The following is a 19703-nucleotide window of genomic DNA, read 5'->3' as shown; positions in this document are numbered from 1 at the left end:
ACGACACAAACGACACACGTCTTCCAAACAATTTGAGGACGCGGGTGGAAATGCTGTTAGAGCATCTCCAACAGACGCGCTATATAGGCCGCGCGGCATAAAAACGTCCGATATAGCGCGCGCGGGACAGAATGTGGCGCTCCAGCAGGCGCGGTAAACGGCGCGGCGCTGTAAATTTTTTAGGGCGCGCGGTTTTTTGCACAATCCGGAGCGGCATATCTGGCGCGTCGGCTACAGCGCGCGGCATCGCTCGTCCAAGCGTGAAAAAGCCAACGGCTGGAAAATTCCTCCCCCGCGCCCGCGCCTTCATTTCCCCACCTACCGCCGGCGCGAAATCCAGCCGCCGCCGGTCGACTCCGCCCCCGCTGCTGCGCGCCGCCGCGTCGTAGATCCGCGTCGCCCGCACCTCCTCCTGGCAGCGGCGGACGCTCCGCCGCACTGTGTCGCTCGCGCGGCCGCCAGCGACGAGTTGTAGTCGGCGGTCCTTCTCCGCGGCCCCCTTCGCGCCGCCGTCGCGTTCTCCTCCGCGCGAGGCGTCGACATGTCGTCCTCGTCGTCGTCGAGCTTGCTTGCAACATGGCGCGCCCATGGTGCTCGCCCATTTGCTCGCAAGGTATGAACCTCCGCCGGCCGGCCTCTATTATACTCGCCAAGTAGCTACAAAAGTTCATAGTGAAGTAATTTCATACATATGTTTGTAGAGTTCCTCATATGATTCATCTGATGACGAGTTCGATCAAGAAGAAGAGGAGAACATATCGATACTATTAGCATACCGCGCCGTTAAGAGGCCAAAATTTGGTGGATCGGTGTTCGGTAGACAGAAGTTGTGGAGAGAAAGAATTGAAGGGCATGAGAAATTGATGCGGTCGTATTTCAATGAGAATCCGATTTTCCCGAAAGCTATTTTCGGCGGCGTTTCCGGATGAGTCTCAACTTGTTCAAGCACATTGCAACGGAGGTCACCAAATATGATCGCTTCTTTGAGCAAAGGAGGAATGCCGCCGGAGAACTTGGCCATAGCACATATCAAAAGGTGACCGCCGCCTTGCGTATGTTGGCATATGGTATACCGGCGGATCTTGTTGATGATCATTTGGCCATGGGAGAGAGCACTTCTATCTTGTGTGTGAAGCGCTTTGTCGTCGCAATTGTCAATGTCTTTGGCTCCACATACTTGAGAGCCCCCAATGCTCAAGACACGGCAAGGCTTTTGGAGATCAACGCCAACCGGGGGTTTCCCGGTATGCTTGGTTCCATTGATTGTATGCATTGGAGTTGGAAGAATTATCCAGCGGCATGGCATGGACAATTCAAAGGCTACAAGAAGGATACCACCATAGTACTTGAAGCGGTGGCCGACCAAGAGACTTGGATATGGCATGCTTTCTTTGGAATGCCCGGATCTTGCAATGACATCATTGTTCTTCAACGGTCACCACTGATGACAAGACTTGCAATGCGGGAAGGTCCATTGGTGGAGTTTGAAGCAAATGGCCACAAGTACAACTATGGCTACTTCCTCGCCGACGGCATATATCCAAGGTGGCAAACATTTGTGAAGCCAATTATTCAACCAAAAGGTAAAAAGCAAACTCAATTCCACAATGCACAAGCGGCGGCTAGGAAAGATGTAGAGAGAGCATTTGGGATTTTGCAAGCCCAATTTGCCATTGTTAGAGGACCAGCTAGATTTTGGGATCAAGAATACCTTTGGTATATCATGACCGCGTGTGTAATCATGCACAACATGATTATAGAGGATGATCGCGGAAAAGATGTGGATCATACCCACTACGACTTGATGGGGGTTCCCGTGCAAGTGACGAGGTCCGCACATAGGATTGCCCGATTCATTGCCTCATACCATGTCATTTGGTGCAACGACACACATGATGAGCTTCAAAAAGATCTCATGGAAGAATGGTGGAATTGGAATGGACAACAATAGTTGCATATTTGTTGTATTTGTTTGAAAACTATGTGTTGTATTGTCTCAAAACCATGTTGTATTATTGTATGTTGGACGTGTTGTATTTGGTGTGAAGTATTATTGTGAACAATGTATTGTATTTGGATGGTACAATATATTTGTGAATTTTTATATATTGTTTAATCTTCTTGGATGCATACTTGTGTGTGTTTGTTGTTTGCGCCGCGCCGCGCGCGCTGCAAAATGGCGCGTCCGGCGGAGGTGCTATTTTACCGCGCCAACGCGCGCTGCAAAATGGCGCACCCGGCGGAGGAGAAATCGATCATGCGCGCGGCAACGGTTTAGCGCGCGCAGATTTTTGCTTTTGGCGCGCCGCGATATAGCGTTCTGTTGGAGATGCTCTTAGATGGGCCGAACGAGGCCTGGAGGCGTCCCAAGGGGCTCCCCTGAGCCTGAGCCGCCACAGCCATACAAGCAGCTCAATGATTACGAGTGTGAGCCAACCCCGGAGTGATTCGTCCACTCTCACTCTCTCTATGTACTCCCATCGTTTGACCAGAAACATAGAGAGCTCTGTAGGAGCAAGAAGTAGCCATGTCCCAAGCCATCGTCCAGAGGGCCTGTGCAAAGCTCAGATCCACCATAGGAGATGAAGCCGTGGTGCATTTGAACTTCACCGGTGACCTGCGGGAGATGTTGGATGCGCTTGAGCTCATCCAGCCGGTGCTGGAGAAAGCCGAGATGCAGCTGTTGTATCGCAATTTCTCGACGGAATGGCTGCGGCAGGTCAGGCAAGCCGCCTACAGGATCATGGACATGGTCGACGAGTTGCAAGACACGAGGGCATCGGCTGCTGTAACGGTATGTACATTAACACGCCGCTTTTTTTTTTTTTTTTTTTTTTTTTTTTTTGAAAGAAGAACGTCTATACAACTTAGTCGGCTCATCCGCTAATCACGCACGGTGTGCTGTGTTTGCATTTCCTCTATGTTTTTATCCCAGCTAAGTTGATGCCTTGTCCCTTTTCCTTTGTTTTCTTCTAGCTAGAGTGTCAAGTGAGATCCCATCTAAATCTTATTTATAATGCATTTTGTTTTTAGTGTAAATTTTGTCACTAAAATTTAAACTAGGAAAGACAAAATACGTTATTAGTAACCTTGACACCTTACCTTTTTTAGATAAAAAGGGGTGAAACCCAGGTTCCATTAAAATGCAACCAAATGTCACAAAGTTCCAGCGAGCTGTGAACTCAACAGTTAAGGCATAGTCTTACAAACACAAAAAGGAAAACTGGGAGGCACAACTAGAAATAGCCACATGAGCATTACATAACTGGGGTACCAAAGGCAAACACCATTACACTAACTTCTCACAGACTATCTCCTGGCACCAGTATTGAACGGCTCTCACGGAATCGAGACTTGTATGGTCTTTGCCAGACAGCCCCATAAGCAAAAGTTCTACCTGGGTTGGCTCCGTTGCCTTTTCTAAGATGCAGCAAAAGTTTTTGCCCAATATATTAATTAAAAAGGAAATAGTTACCCCATCCGTTTCATAATTTTCATCGCAGATTATATATATATATATGCACAAAATATGTCTACATACAATGAAACAGAGCAAGTAAGTAACAGAAAATCAGATGAAAATACCCCTTTCTGCCGGCAGTGGGGGCGAGTTGTGCCACAGCCGGTGTGTTGTGTAAAGGAGTCCTGTACTACCCTCAAAAAGAAAAGAACAAAAAAGAGTTCCCCTCTTTTTTTGATTTGAAGGAAAAAAAGAGTTCCCCTCTACGACCACAAAACACAGAGCAAAGATTGAAACAATTCTGTTGACCGATAGATAATATTTCATTTAAATATTTTTTTGCACCAGTGCGCTGAATCTAGTTTAACCCGTTTTTGTGATTGCTGATGTTTTATGGCAAGCTAGGCTGATGAGCCTATAAAAAAGAATTACATCCTTTTTCGGGGCAAGGAAGTATTCAATCGCGACTTTTTAGAGGTAAGGTCCTAAGGCCCTGCTTTAACTTAATAAAGCCACAACTGACAGAATCCTCAACATACAAACCATGCAGCACACATAGCACACACATCGGAGAGCTCCCAGCCCCAGGTCGTCCGAAAAAACACACCCACAGCCAACACAAGTCCTGAACCAGATACAAAGATAAAGAAAAAACACTCAGGCTTGGGCTTGCTCCCTTTGGCTGGAATGAAGACGCTTGATCTCCTCCATCGCCGCGTCCAGCAGGCTTCTATCCCTCGACTTCACCAGCATCCGCCATTGCTGCATATAAATGAGCATTTTGTAGAGAACATCAGCCGGGTTAGTGATAAACGAGCCATCAAAAATCATCTTATTCATAACGTTCCAAAGGGCCCAACATTGCGCGGCGAAAGCAAACCAAACAAGTCTACGGTATCGGGCGGAAAGACCCTCAGAAATCGCTAAGAATTCGCCGGCCCCTGCTGGGTTCCTGTAGAATTGTATAGGATTGATAATTGATGATTGTATTGTGCCGGTTACAAGAGATATATATAGGGACTTAGGCACCGACCTAGTCCTATATCAAAACCAACTAGGACTCTTAACCTAATACAACTTATATTCTAACATCCCCCGCGGTATCAACGGTAGGCTCGACGACGTTGAGACCGAACCGAATGTCTTGGAACGGAGTAGTCGCCAAGCCTTTCGTGAAGATATCGACAAAGCTGAGCGAAGTCGGAACGTGTAGAACACGAACTTGACCAAGAGCCACCTTCTCGCGAACAAAATGAATGTCGATCTCTATATGCTTGGTGCGACGGTCGTTGAACGAGATTCCACGACATGTAAACAGCTGAAATATTATCACGATAAACAATAGTAGCTTGATCAATAGGACGATGCAGCTCCGACAACGGCAAGCTGGCGCAACCAAACCGTTTCGAGCAACCACATGAGCCACGGCACGATACTCAGCTTCGGCCGACGAGCGAGAGACCGTAACCTGCCTTTTGGAAGACCAAGAAACCAAATTGTTACCAAGAAAAACACAAAATCCGGATGTGGAACGTCGAGTATCGGGACAACCAGCCCGTACTGCATCGAGTAAGCAATCAAAGAGGTGGGAGAGGATGTGTTTATGTGAAGACCTAAATCTAATGTGCCTTTGAGATACCGAAGGATACGTTTGACATGGTTATAGTGTGGAACACGAGGATCATGCATGTATAAACGAGGCTTGTTGAACGGAAAAAGAAATTTCGGGACGAGTAAGAGTAAGATACTGAAGGGCACCGGTGAGACTACGATAGAGAGAAGGATCGAAAAGGGATCACCGTCGGCAGAAAGTTTGGAACCTGTATCGAGTCGGAGTACGGGACGGTTGACAATCAAGCATGCCGGCACGAGAAAGAAGATCGAGAGTGTACTCGTCGTTGAGACAAGAAAAGACCGGAAGAGTCACGCATGACGAGCAATACCTAAGAAGTGATGAAGAAGACCTAAATCGGACATAGAAAATTACGAGCGAAGAAGAGAGAGAATATGATCTAAAAGGCGTTGGGAAGAAGGTCTGTGAGAATAATATCATCTACATATAGAAGAAGATAAGCGATGTCGGTATTGTGATGAAAGATGAAGAGAGAAGTGTCGAACGGGAAGGAGTGAAACCAATGGTTTGAGCATAAGTGGAAAAACGTTGAAACCAAGCCCTTGGTGCTTGTTTAAGGCCATAGAGAGATTTGTTAAGGAGACAAACATGATCGGGATATGAAGAATGTTCAAAGCCAAGAGGTTGCTTGACGATGAACTTGTTTCTTGAAGAGATCCATGAAGAAAAGCGTTTTTGACATCAAGTTGATGGATTGGCCAAGAAGAAGAGACGGCGATGGTAAGAACGGTGCGAATAGTCGTCGGGTTTGACAACCGGGGAGAAAGTCTCATCATAATCGATGCCGTGTTGTTGAGAGTAACCACGACGGACCCATCGAGCTTTGTAGCGTGCAAGACTTCCATTGGAATTAAATTTGTGTCGAAAAACCCATTTACCGGATACTATATTAGTGTTTGATGGACGAGGAACTAGTTGCCATGTGTTATTTTGAATGAGAGCATCATATTCATCTTTCATAGCTGCGGCCCAATTAGGATCGAGGAGAGCTGATTTGTAGGATTTTGGGAGAGAGGAAGATACGAGAGACGTGGAGATTGAGACGATCTTTGGGAGGTAAACGAAAGCCAGATTTGCCACGGGTACGCATGGGATGATCATTAGTAGGTTCCGGAACGGAAATAGCGTGAGGAGGAGGTGTGGGTGATGAAGAATCCGCGCCCGGCGCAGCGGAAGAAGCGGACGCGGAAGTTGTTGAGGAAGGCAACGGTGGCGAGAGGTCGATGGTGGCGGCAAGAGAGGGCGCGGCGAGGAGCGGGCCGCCGCGGCGAGAGAACTCGGCGAGGTTGTCGTTGCCGCGACGAGGAGCGGCGAGCGGGATGGGATAGTTGAGAGAGAGGAAGAATATTGCGACGAGGGGGTGGGAGATAAGGTGGATGGGGTAGGGTCCGGAGGTTGACGCTCGGAGAAAGGGAAAATATGTTCGAGCAAAGGTTACATGACGAGAGACATGAACACGTCCACTAACAAGATCGAGGCAACGGTACCCTTTGTGTTCATCAGAAAAACCTAGGTGGACACATGGGATAGAGCGAGGTGAAAGTTTGTGAGGAGAAGTGGAGTAGGAGTTAGGAAAACAGAGACAACCGAAGACACGAATGTCGGAGTAGTTTGGGTGAGAAAGAAATAAGGAGAAGTATGGCGTGGTGTGAGAAGTGACTTTGGATGGTCGAATGTTAAGGAGATAGGTAGCCGTGTGGAGGGCTTCGGCCCAAAATTTCGGAGGCATAGAAGATTGAATAAGTAGAGTGCGAATGATGTCATTAAGAGTGCGAAGGGAACGCTCGGCCTTGCCATTTTGTGGAGAGGTATAGGGGCGGGAGAAGCGTAAGAGAATTCCGTATTGAAGAAAGAAATTTCGATTTTTAAAGTTGTCAAATTCACGACCATTATCGCATTGTATAAATCTAATGGGGAGGAAGAAGTGAACGAGAGACATAGCGCCGAAAGTTGAGAAATATATTGTGAACGTCGATTTGTTGCGTAAAGGAAAGGTCCAAACATAATGTGTGAAATCATCAAGAATAACAAGATAATACTTAAAACCGAAACACTTTCGATTGGTGATGTCCAAAGATCACAATGAAGTAATTCAAAGGGAAAGGTACTAGAGGATCGAGAGGAGCTAAAGGGAAGACGAACATGTTTTCCTAATTGACATGATCGGCACATAGAAGAATCATGAGAATCTCTATTACAAGGGATGGAAAATTCACTAAGAAGTGTAGATAACACATTATTGTTGGGATGGCCGAGACGTTGATGCCATAGAGCAATAGAGGCCATCATAGACGTTGGAGAGGCGGCGGCGGAGCACCATGAAGCGAGTATAAATCACCGGAGCTATTGAATCGAGCGATCTCGGTCTTGGTCCGGTAATCCTTCACGAGACAAACCAAAGGGGTCAAATTCAACGGAAACAAGATTATCGGTGGTGAGTTGGCGAACGGAGATTAGATTTTTGATTAATGCGGGAGCTACAAGAACATCACGAAGAAGCAATGGTTGGATTGGGGATGGAATTTGGGCTTGACCGACGCGATAAATAGGAATGCATGATCCATCACCGAGAGTAATAGAGGGAAAAGGCGACGGTGTGCAAGAAGAGAGCAAGTTACTTGATGCGGACATATGACTAGAAGCACCGATATCGAAAATCCAATCCGTACTCGAGTTTCCTTGTGCAGCAAAGTTGTTCATGGCTTGAATAAAGGCAGCTTGGTCCCGGCTCGGAGTCGAAGTAGAGGCCGGTGTAGACATGGGAGCCGGCGGGTATGGAGGCGTCGGCGAAGGGCCGGCATCGGCGTATAGACGAGCCACCATCATTGTACTGCGACATATTGGGCTGCGGCATGTAGGGGACCGAGCGGCGCCATAGGGTGCATAAGGAGGAGCGTTGTAGGCGGGGGCGACGTGGAACGCGGCCGTCGGCTGCCGTGGGGCCGGGACGGGGGCACCGGCATGAGGGCGGGCGCCGGGCCGCCGGCTGCCGGTGTAAGCCGGAGGAGCACCGTAGGGCGTCGGGGCGGACCGGGGCATGGGCCACGCCCGGACTAGTCCGGTCCACGGATCGAGGAGAAGGACGCCATCCGAGGGGCGGCGTTGGTGCGATTGGTGGTGCGGGCGGTGGAGCCGAGGGCGGAGGAGGGGTAGGCGCCGTACGAAGCTGCGGCGGTTTAGGGTTGCGACCCCGGTAGTTGGGACTTGGACGCCGGCTCGATGGTTGAGGAGGAGCCATTGGTGGAGGTGGGCTGTGTCGGCGGTGGCGCGGGCGGGCGAGGAGCAGCGATGAAGAGCTGCGGACGGGAGTCCTTGGTAGTTTGAGCTCGGTCGGCCCACTGGAGCATCGAGCGAACCTCGGCGAACGAGGGCGCGGGCGCATCATAGGGATGAAGGAGGCCTGTTTCTCAAACCGCTCGCTAAGACCGACGAGGAGGACGTTGATGAGCCGACGATCGTCGATCGGATCACCAAGTTCACGGAGTTCGTCCGCGATCGCCTTGAGGCGTTGACGGTGGACACCGACGGGTGAATCGCCTTGCACCGTGTTCGAAGCTCGGTGTGGAGAATGTTGGCGCGAGCGTCGACGTTGTCCTGGAAGAGCCGACGAAGAGCTGTCCGGAGATCGGCGGCGGAGGCACCATCACGGTGCACGAGATTGAAGATTTCGGTGGAGACGCGCATGTAAATCCATTGGACAATGGCGAGATCGTCCTTGACCCACTCGTGAATCATGAGGTTGAGGGCGAGCGTCGGCAGCAACGTGAGATCGGAGATTGCATCGCCCGAGGTGGACGTCGAAGAGGTGACGCCAATGGTAGTAGTTGTGAGCAGCGAGGTCTAGAGTTATGGGGATATAGGGGCTAATATCGGCGATAGTGTCGGTAAAGGAGATGGCGGTGGTGTTGGTAGGAGGGGGTTGGGCGGAGGTGGAAGTTTTTGCGGCGGCGGCGGCGGCCATGGCGTTGCGCCACTCGAAGAATCCCGGAGGGGGCGGCGGCGGCGGGGTAGGGGGCGTGGGAGCCATGCCCTAGAATCGAAACTAATCTGATACCATGTAGAATTGTATAGGATTGATAATTGATGATTGTATTGTGCCGGTTACAAGAGATATATATAGGGACTTAGGCACCGACCTAGTCCTATATCAAAACCAACTAGGACTCTTAACCTAATACAACTTATATTCTAACAGTTCCAATCACAGTGCAGTATCTCCCTGATCGCTGCCCACATGAATCTGGCTAAGGAGCAACCAAAAAAGATATGGCTACAATCCTCAACCTCGTCACAAAGGCCACAGTCACCATTGGTTGGGCCCTGCCTCTTGGCAATCTGCTCTGCACTTGGTAGCCGACCCCTAATCAACTGCTAGAGGAAGATCTTGATCCTCGGCGGCACGTGCAGACTTCAAACCTCTTTAAAGTGCATCACCGCTGCCCCCTGCGATAGACGGACATAGAGGGAACGAGCCGAATAAGCTCCCGAGGCCTCCAAACTCCAGGAGACCCCGTCCACCTCCTCGGAGGGCGCAAACCCCTCTATCTCTCTGGTCCGGTTATCCCACTCCACCATCTCGACCATGCCGAACTGCCTACGGAAATGGATACGCCAGCCCTCTCCATCGCGGGCCGAATGCACCATCAAGAAGGGGAGAGAACAACAACCGAACAGCTTGGGGTATCGCTCACGCAGCGGTAATCGCCCAGACCACCAGTCCAACCAGAACGGGCAACTAGTTCTTTCCTCTTGCTGGATAAGTTGATGTTTCCCTAAGCAAGATATATAACTAATGATGGAGATTATTGCAGATGACAAGGATGTTCCCCCGCCTTGCCATGAAGAATGAAGTGATAAGGCTAAAGGAGTACTGGCATTCCTACATTTCTGTGTTAGAGAATGCATTCACCCAGCTGCGATGGCAAGTTTTGGACCAACGGGCAACAATACCATGTTTTGAAGAAACATCTGTTATCGGAAGGGCGTTAAATAAACAGAGGATACTGGCGGTGCTGCTATCTTCTGCGAGAAATGTCACACATCGGCCCCTTGGCTGCATCATTCTACCAATATTCGGGTTTCCAGGCAGCGGCAAGTCAACCTTGGCACAAATGGTTTTTAACGACGATACCGACTCCCTCCAACAATATGACTTTCGTGTATGGGTCTATGTCTCCCCAGAACTTGACTTCCATGAAATATGCGAGTCTATACTCTGTCAGGTGATGCCAGGAGGAGGAGAAAAAGAAGACATCAATGACCCATGTTCTAGTTCACATGTGGAGGGAATGTCAATGGCATATGTAATGAAGTGCCTTAAGGAGCTACTTAATGGTAAGAAGGTGCTTCTTGTTCTGGATGACCTGTGGGAGGAGGATCCCATTCAATTGCAGCTGTTGATGTCCATGTTAACCTTCTTGGGTGACAAGGTGGATGTCATAGTGACCACAAGCAATGAAGCCATCGCGAGGAAAATCTGTACTGTTGAGCCACACAGGCTAAATCCCTTGGCCGACGATGCGTGCTGGAAAATAATCAATAAACCAGTCCGTTTCGAAGTACAAGAAGAGTTGAAGAACATACGGCTGGAGATCGCAAACAAGTGCTGGGGTTTACCATCAGTGGCTCGAGCATTTGCGGATATTCTAGATTCGCGAGATCGTAGAAGGTGGATATGGATCAGGGAAAGAGATGCCTGGAAGTACACCTGGAAAGGCTGGGATTACTTTTTCAGCGATACTTTGGAATCTAACTTTCTGATTTCAACTTTGGAGTTAAGCTACATGAGTATGCCATCAAACTTGCGGCTCTGCTTTGCTTATTTTGCCATCTTCCCAATTGGCCACAATATAGACAAAGATGACCTGATTTATCAATGGATCGCTCTCCATCTCATTGAGCCATCTGAAAGATTGTCTGCCACACAGATTGCGGAGGCGTATATTGCCAGGCTATTGGACATGTCATTCCTTCAGGCTACAGAGTCAGACCCCGTGAGTATTTGTCTACGACCTCAGTTTTTTTATATTTGTTATTATTCATAGGAATAAAGTTGCAGCCGTATTTGATCTATTTCTATCATACTTTCTCTTCCTAGATAGATACCCAAGTCCTCACATGTCGATATACTTAAGTTGCTCATTATTTTTGTGCAACTCAAGTACAACTGCCGTAGTTACACTTTCTGAAAATGTACATTTCCTGATGCATCTTGTAATTATGTGCACATGCTTTAAGTTGTTGCAGGCGAGAGTGACACACTACAAGGGTGCGATCTTGTTCACCATGCACGAGTTGGCCCATATATTGGCACGCATACTAAGAGGATCTGACCACTACATGCTAAAAATCAATCATTATGGCAATCTTGGTGACGATGTCAATGCAAGGGCGCTGCGTTGTGTCGGCTGTAGCAGAGTGGAGTTTAACGATGACACATTTTCATCTAGGAGATGCCTACATGTCCTGGAACTAAAGGAGAGCTCCATTCAGAAGCTACCTGACTCCATCTCGCAACTGAGATGCCTGGGGCATCTTAAGATAATTGGTTTTTCTGGACTGATAGCTCTGCCTGAGTCATTTGGGCTTCTGACAAATCTGATCTATATTGAGTTATCGGGCTGCCCTGGACTGGTAAATCTAACAAAATCATTTGGAAAGCTAATCCGTTTAGTGCATGTCGACTTGTCAGGCTGCTCTGCGCTCCCAACTCTTCCGCAATCATTTGGGAAGCTAATCCGTTTAGTGCATGTCAACTTGTCAGGCTGCGCAATGCTCGCTACTCTTCCGGAATCATTTGGGAATCTCGTGAACTTGTCGCATGTCGACCTGTCATGCTGCCATCGATTGTCAGATATCCTAGAAGTGTTGCAGAAACTCGTCAAACTAGTATACCTGGATTTATCATCCTGGTCTTGTTTCGAAGGGATAGGTAAATGTCTGGGTGGCCTCACCAACCTGGAGCATTTGAACTTGTCAAACCCTTGCTCTTATCTTGCTCCACATCGCTCCAGTCTCCAACAGCTAAAATATGGTCTGGGCAAGCTCACCAGCCTCCGGTATCTGAACCTGTCAATGTGCCTGAATCATATCTTTTACTACAAGACACAGGAGGAAAGTCTCCAATACATTCAATCATGTGTCAGCAGCCTGTCAAGTCTGGAGCATTTGGACTTATCTCATAACATACTTCTTGCTGATCTACCGCAAAGTCTAGGTAACCTCAACAAACTGCACACACTGGACCTCTCAGGCTGCATCAGACTCAAGAAGATAGGTGAAATGAAGTCTCTCAAGTTCATAGCTCTGAGGAACTGCAGGGGTCTAGTAAGTTGCAACTTTGTGGTTCACATCATCGATGACGACGATATATATAGCAGCAGCAACATTGTTCAGCTGGAGACTGTAAATTGCCAAGAGCTCCAGATAAGCGGCCTTGAAAAAGTTAAATATGAAGAGGAAGCACAGAGAATCAGATTGCTGGAGAAACAAAAGCTTGAAAAGTTGAAACTTTCTTGGACTCTGGACTCGATCAGATCAGTGGAGGACACTGCTTTGTTAGGGGAATTAGTGCCACCACCTAATCTGCAGTGCCTTGAGATAAATGGTTATGACGGCACATGCCTCCCAGAATACCTGAGTGACCTCACCTCTCTCCGGGAACTAAAGATTGTCTGCTGCAAACAGCTCATCTCGCTGCCGGATAGCATAAAAGAACTCACCAACCTCGCGGAGCTGTGTATTTTTGACTGCCCAGAACTAGAGAAGTGGTGTCAGCTAGAGGAGATCAAGAAAATGCTGGCGCACATCCCCAATAAGAATTATCAGTATGTGCCATCATCTTGCTCACTATTTTATTGTTCTCTTTCTGTTTTACACTCCTCCCATTGTTGGTTCATGTGTTACTGGTCAAAGTTTCTTATGTAGGAAAATTGGGTAGCCATCATTGACCTCATCTCGAATAATTTGTGCATAGCAGATCGAAGTGTTAACCTTGTTCATTTTGCAGAGAACATGCAAGTACTAGCTGGGCAGAGATCGAGGAGGATGGCAGATCGATAAATGAGGTCAAGGTGGCATAGAAAATGGCCACGTCGACAGATTGTATGAAAACAAATTTCGTAGCAGAATGCCATTTGATATTCAGGAGCTACTAGTGCAACATATGTTCCATTGGCGGTCACTATCAAGCAGCAATACATGATGATTTCTGAGATCTTACTTTCCCATTCATGTAAAATTTGATTGTTGAATCTGAACTCTTGATCTTGCTTATTTGCAGTGTGATGCCTTCGCGAATCCTTAATCTTGCGGCAATTGTCGCCCAATGTAAGTTTATAATAAGCATGCAATTAAATTAGTTTGGTGACATATCAGCTCAGAAGATAGAGGTTCACATAATTAAGAAATCGCAAGGTAAGAAGGTATATGTAGAATGTTATTTTCCCTGCATATAAAAGTTCGTCTAAAAAAATACTCACGTTTTCTAAATCCTAGCAGTTCTTTGAAGTGACAGGAAGTACTCCCTCCATACTGGCTATTACACATTTCGAGAGAAAAAAATGACTAATAATTTGGTCAATAAAATATAAGATATATATCACCAAAATTATCTTATTGAAAATATTTTATGAATACGAATCCAATGGTATTATTTTTGTGGCTTATATTCTCTATTTTGTTGACTAAATTTGTACTTATACTTGTTTCTTGAAGTGCGTAATTACCCTGTAAACTGGTATGGAGGGATTATATGATTTTTTGGTTGTCGGTACAAGCTTTAATTCCATCTCCAGCTGGTTCATGCAAAGTGAAGTCCACGTGCTAAACTACTACTCCCTCCATACCGATTTACAGAACAATTACGCATTTCGAGAAAAAAAATTAACTACTAATTTGGTCAATAAAATATAAGATATATGTTATAAAAATTATACCAAAATTCTTATGACATATATTTTATATTTTATTGACCAAATTTGTAAGTCAAATTTTTCTCTCCAAATATACGTAATTACCCTACGGTATGGATGGAGTTGGCACGGCCCGCACAGTCGTTTTCTCTTTCCAATCCATGTTGGGTCTGTCTCCATGTCCTTTCTGCAAACTTCTCTCGTAGCCCCGTTCACTTTCTTGCAGATTTGCAACACAACCCCTCCGACAGCTACACATTAAGAATACGTTTGTCCCACCTGGACTCGCATCGACCCAGCAATCCGAAGCTCTCCTTTCTTCTAACCTACTTCTAACTTATTAGACTCTAATGTGCTTGACCCAAGATACATTTTGTCCTTGCCCATCTAATGTACGGGCTAAAGTTCCTTCGTGGATAAAAAGTAAAGAGTAAAACAAAGGGCAAAAAGGACACGTTTGGGGCTGGGCATTATCTTTACATGAACATGGCTGGGGTTTTTAGAAAATGGCACGTTGTGTGAAAGACTGAACTTCGTAAGGACATTTTCACAAAATGTCTGAACCTAGTGGGACACAGTCCACCCGCATCAATCTGAACACTCTGTACGTAATCGGATGGTTCATAATTTCATATGCCCTGGGAAAACCCTAAAATCTTAACATAAACTGAAGTACGCATCCTTCTGTGTCTCTCCATATCATCCCATACCATCCCATCGTTGGAGGAGCAAGAGGAATAGCCGTATTCCAACTTCCAAGCTCTCGCCCGGATGGCATGCGCAAAGCTCAGATCCGCCATAAGGATATACCATCCCATCATTGGAGGAGCAAGAGGAATAGCCGTATTCCAACTTCCAAGCTCTCGCCCGGATGGCATGCGCAAAGCTCAGATCCGCCATAAGGATATACCATCCCATCGTTGGAGGAGCAAGAGGAATAGCCGTATTCCAACTTCCAAGCTCTCGCCCGGATGGCATGCGCAAAGCTCAGATCCGCCATAAGGATATCTCGAGCTGCCTCACGCAAAAGGACGCGAAAAGTGACTGCGCGTGTCCGTTTAATCGGGTGCGGACAATGAAATGGCCGCTAGGCCACGGTTGTCCGTTTGTGTCAGGAGCAGCTTCAATGGCGCAAGGCATTTTGGTTGCAATTTTTTCATTTCTTTTGGTTGCAAGATAGATACATATACATATATTTTGGTGCATAATTCGAAACATCTAGTCACCCAAACTAGAGTTTTGGGTGTCTGCGCTTTCTTCGCTGCGCTGGAAGAACATTTAGAAACCTACAGTAGTGGCTTCAATTGGCACGTGTCATCTACGCTACAAAGAAAGAACACCCTACATGTGGTCATCGATCCCTTCGCCGGAGTCATCGTTGTGGTAGTGCCTGCGGCAGGATGAGTCATCGAATACACTGACGAGCATGTTGCCATCCCCTTTGTAGCGGCAGAGCAGCATACATCCGACCTCTAGGCTATCGGCGCAGGCAAACTTATTGAAGCCAACGTCATGGTACATCTTGTCTTGCCCGTCGAATAGAACCTCGACGGACCACCGACACTAGCCGCAGCTAGCTTCCCGTAGAAACTCCGCGAACTTATCTGGGAGTTTCTTTCTGGAAAGAGGGTCCTCGGTGATGTGGACCATGAACTCGAAGTACATGGCGAATGGGCACTCCCACTCCGCAGGGGAGGGAGACCGCGCAGGTGACGACGAGCATGCAGATCCAACACGGCTTCTTGTAAGGGTATTTTACCCTTATCCATTATTTTGGTAACAATGACACCGTTGCTAGAGTAATTGGTCTAATACATGTCTATGAGATTATTCACAGGTATTAGCCAAATAGGCATATCTCCCATGATGAGGAGTGAGTAGTTCTCCCCCGAGGCTGAGGGTTTTACCGGTAGCTATGTGATCTATCTATCTCTCTATGTATGATCTTTATGTGATCATGAGCTTTGTAATCTAGTTGAATTAGTAGATGTTATGCTTCAACTATTGTGGTACTCAAGTGGTTTTATTATGTGATCTCCGGGGACACCTTGTCCAACGGTGGGAAGGTGACATGTGTGCACCGTGTGCCGCACCTAGAGGGGGTGAATAGCTAGGTTCTAACCAATTTTTAGTTCTTTTTCAATTTCGGCTTGACACAAAGGTAAATTCTCTAGATATCCAACTATATGAATTTACCTATATGACAAGATCAACTACTAAGCAAGATATAGCTAGACAAGATATAGTAGAGCTAATAAGGATAGAGGTAACCGAGAGTGGAGCATGCGGAGACATAGAGATGATTCCCGTAGTTCCTTCCTTTCAAAGGGAAGTACATCTACGTTTGGAGGCGTGTGGTCGCCACGAAGGCCAGACTAACGCCACAAAGGCCTCACTCAAGTCTCCTGTGAGCAACGCCACAAAGGCCTAGCCCACTTCCACTAAGGGATTTCCTCGAGGCGGAAATCGGGGCTTTACAAGATTCTTGAGGCACACATCCACGACCGAATTGGAGGCTCCCAATATCTGTAATAACACAACAACAAGAACAAATCAATCACAAATAACTAGGGTTTCCAAAGAGGAACATTAGCAAAGGGGCCCTCAAGCATATGAGGGGGAAATGCAAATCGCTTCAGTGAAGATGTAGATCGGGGTCTTCTCCTTCGATTCTCAAAAGATCAAGAGCTTTGGATGGTTGGAGGAGGAGATCTAGTGAATTTTGTGTTTCTTGAAGTGACTCTAATGGTGGATGAACTTGAACAAGATTGAGAAACTTGAGCTGGAAGAAGAAGGGGGTATTTATACCCACCCACCAATTGTAGCCGTTGCAGACTTTTAGAGCCGAAAATTCCGGTGTTAGTTGGGGCTAGAATTTCTGCCCCCACCCCCCGAAATTTCTACCCCCTCGATACAAATGTCCGCGCAAATTTCCGGGGGGGGGGGGGGGGTATACTGAGAGCCTGGACCCTCAGGTCCTGAGCGAAATTTTGGGGGCCAGAAATTCTCAAAATGTCTGGGCCGGAATTTCCGCCCCCTCGACACAAATGTCCGGGCAAATTTCCGGGGGGCATCCAGTGGCTCTGGACCTTAAGTCCTTAGTGAAATATTGTGGCCAGATTTCGGCCCTGAATTTCTGGCCTGGAAATTCCAGACTTCTTCCTTTCTTCTTCCTTTTCATCCACGGCTTTTCCCGTTTTAATACTTCTCACTTCAAACTATAATGTAGATCAAATCTGTACACTAAGCCACATTAGATCATCACATATGTTGTCATCAAATACACAAAACATAATTATGGAGAGATGTTCTTTCAGTGTCCACTAGTGAAAGTATGATTCCTAGGCCTTGTTTCCAAGCATTGAAATACAGTTTACAACCAGTTCACTACATGTTTGCTTGCTGCCATTTTTATTTCAGATTGCAATTACCACTCATAATCATCCATATTACTTGTATTTCACTATCTCTTCGCCGAACTAGTGCACTTATATACCTGACAAGTGTATTGGGTGTGTTGGGGACACAAGAGACTTCTTGTATCCTAATTGCAGGGTTGCTTGAGAGGGATATCTTTGACCTCTAACTCCCTGAGTTCGGTAAACCTTGGGTGATCCACTTAACGGAAACTTGATGTTGTTCTACAAACTTCTGCACTTGGAGGTCCAACACTATCTACAAGAATAGAAACGTGGACTTGATCTTGCACACTAGAGGGGGTCTTGTTCTTGTTCTTGGGTTGGTGCATCATTAGCTTCAAGAGATGGAGTTTGTTGATGTTGTGAAGATGAGGGCTCCACCATAGTAGAGCATAGTCCTTCCCGAGACGCCACACCGTGTCCCTCAACGGGGCGGAAAAGTCCCACAACCATTCTTATTGTGGCATCTTGAGGTATTTCATCACCTGCACAAACATCAACTTGCCCCACTTGGGAGCCATCATTTTCCTCGAACTTCACACTACAAGATTCGATGATAATCCTGGAGGATATATCAAAGACTCTATAAGTGTGAGATTCGACACCGTAACCAACAAATATACCCTCCAAAGCTTTAGGAGCAAATTTATATAAACGAACTCCTTTGATTTTATAGAAACACTTACACCCGAACACCTTGAAGTATGAGATATTAGGCTTGTTCCCGGTGAGTATTTCATATGGATTCTTGTTCAAGCCCTTAGGGAGATAGAGCCGGTTAGAAGAATGACAAGCGGTGGAGATGGCTTCAGTCCAAAAATTATAGCGGGATTTGTACTCCACCATCATAGATCCTGCCATATCCATAAGAGTTTGGTTCTTCCTCTCCGCAACACCATTTTGTTGAGGGGTGTATGCAGCAGAATATTGATGTCTTATCCCCTCATCACTAAGAAATCATTGAGTGTGTAGTTCTTGAACTCGGAGCCGTTGTCACATCTTATTGCCAATATAGAGAGGATGTGTTGACGTTGCACCTCGGTGGCAAAGTCAATGAAGATTTGTTGAGTCTCATCTTTCTTCTTGAGAAAATAGACCCAGGTATATCTTGAATAGTCATCAACAATCACGAAGCAATGTTTCTTCGTACCAAGACTTGCATGAGTGGTAGGACCAAAGAGATCCACAAGAAGGAGCTCCAATATCCTCTTGGAAGAGATAATAGTCTTGCTTGGGTGCGGAGAGTCATGCATTTTGCCTTCAACACAAGCCCTACAAACACGATCTTTGGCAAAAGAAACATTTTTTTTTTTTTTTTTTGAACATTAAAACTTTTTATTCATATCAGCAACATTTTACAGAAAGAAGTGTGAAAGGATTCACACTATACGTGGAGAATACATCTCTGAATAAGCATTGTCCTGCGCTAGAGGAGAGACATCTAAATGCTAGAGAAGAAGAACTCGAGTCCGAGACCTAGTCTAGCTTGATGATGAGCCTTCACATTATAGCATCCGTTAATATGAGCTATCCTGCTTGAGTGAAAGACGCCCGTTGCTTGGATTTCAGCCAAGGTTGGTCTGATGACCCAATGACCTGGAGCACGGAGAATCGAGGTGGCTTTTGCTGCCGATGCCGAGGTGGAGCAATCTGTGAAGACATGGGGATCATGTATGTTGAGCAAGTCTCGCCACCTTTAATGCTAACAATAATCCAAAAGCTTCTGCTCGAAGAGGAGAGTGAGTCTGGTGGAGACAAGGCTGCAATGTGTATTTGCTTGCAATGATGATTTCCTTCGAGTTGAATGGTGATGCCTATTCCAGCTCGGAGTTGGATCTTGATTGTCCGTACTCTTCCATGCCGCATCGCAACGGATAATGTTACCTCGCAAGAGAATAAGGATCTTGTTGTGGTTCCATTCGTTGTTCTGGCAAGTTGATCCGTTGATGCTCTTGTTTGGAGATATTTTTTTCAAGTCTAGATCCCTGCAAGATTGCATTTGCAGCAGGATAAACTTGGCGAGGATTAGTAGATTTTCTATTAAAAAGTGCATCATTCCTAGCCTTCCAAAGACACCACAAGAATGTGTATAAATTAGGAATATTAATATGAGGATGACCCGAGGAGAGTAAAGCTTGGATCATCTGGGAGACCGATCCATGATTTTGAGCTAGTATCTCGGTTCGATAAACCAAGGATTAGAAAACCAGGCCGCTTTTGAAAAAGTGCAAAGAAAAAACATGTGCATCTCGTCCTCCACAACACCACATCCGCAGCAC

At 46.6% G+C, this 19703-nt stretch overlaps 2 protein-coding genes across 2 annotated transcripts; both read left to right on the top strand.

Annotated features, from left to right (window-relative positions):
* The first annotated feature begins 2527 nt into the window (after positions 1-2527).
* Positions 2528-11143, top strand: LOC124673392 (disease resistance protein RGA2-like). The gene is made up of 3 exons (XM_047209477.1): positions 2528-2794; positions 10007-11086; positions 11138-11143. Exons 1-3 carry the CDS (start codon positions 2528-2530, stop codon positions 11141-11143), a joined length of 1353 nt encoding a protein of 450 aa, XP_047065433.1.
* A 235-nt stretch (positions 11144-11378) lies between these two features.
* LOC124673391 (disease resistance protein RPV1-like) lies at positions 11379-13174 on the top strand. Its single transcript, XM_047209476.1, has 2 exons — positions 11379-12919; positions 13102-13174. The coding sequence occupies exons 1-2, from the start codon at positions 11379-11381 to the stop codon at positions 13172-13174; spliced, it is 1614 nt and encodes a 537-aa protein (XP_047065432.1).
* The last annotated feature ends 6529 nt before the right edge of the window (positions 13175-19703 follow it).

This window comes from Lolium rigidum, chromosome 7, assembly GCF_022539505.1.
Source record: "Lolium rigidum isolate FL_2022 chromosome 7, APGP_CSIRO_Lrig_0.1, whole genome shotgun sequence".
In the NCBI taxonomy this organism is placed as follows: Eukaryota; Viridiplantae; Streptophyta; class Magnoliopsida; order Poales; family Poaceae; genus Lolium; species Lolium rigidum.
Note: the sequence above shows the minus strand (reverse complement) of the source record. Positions and strands in the feature narration are given on the sequence as shown.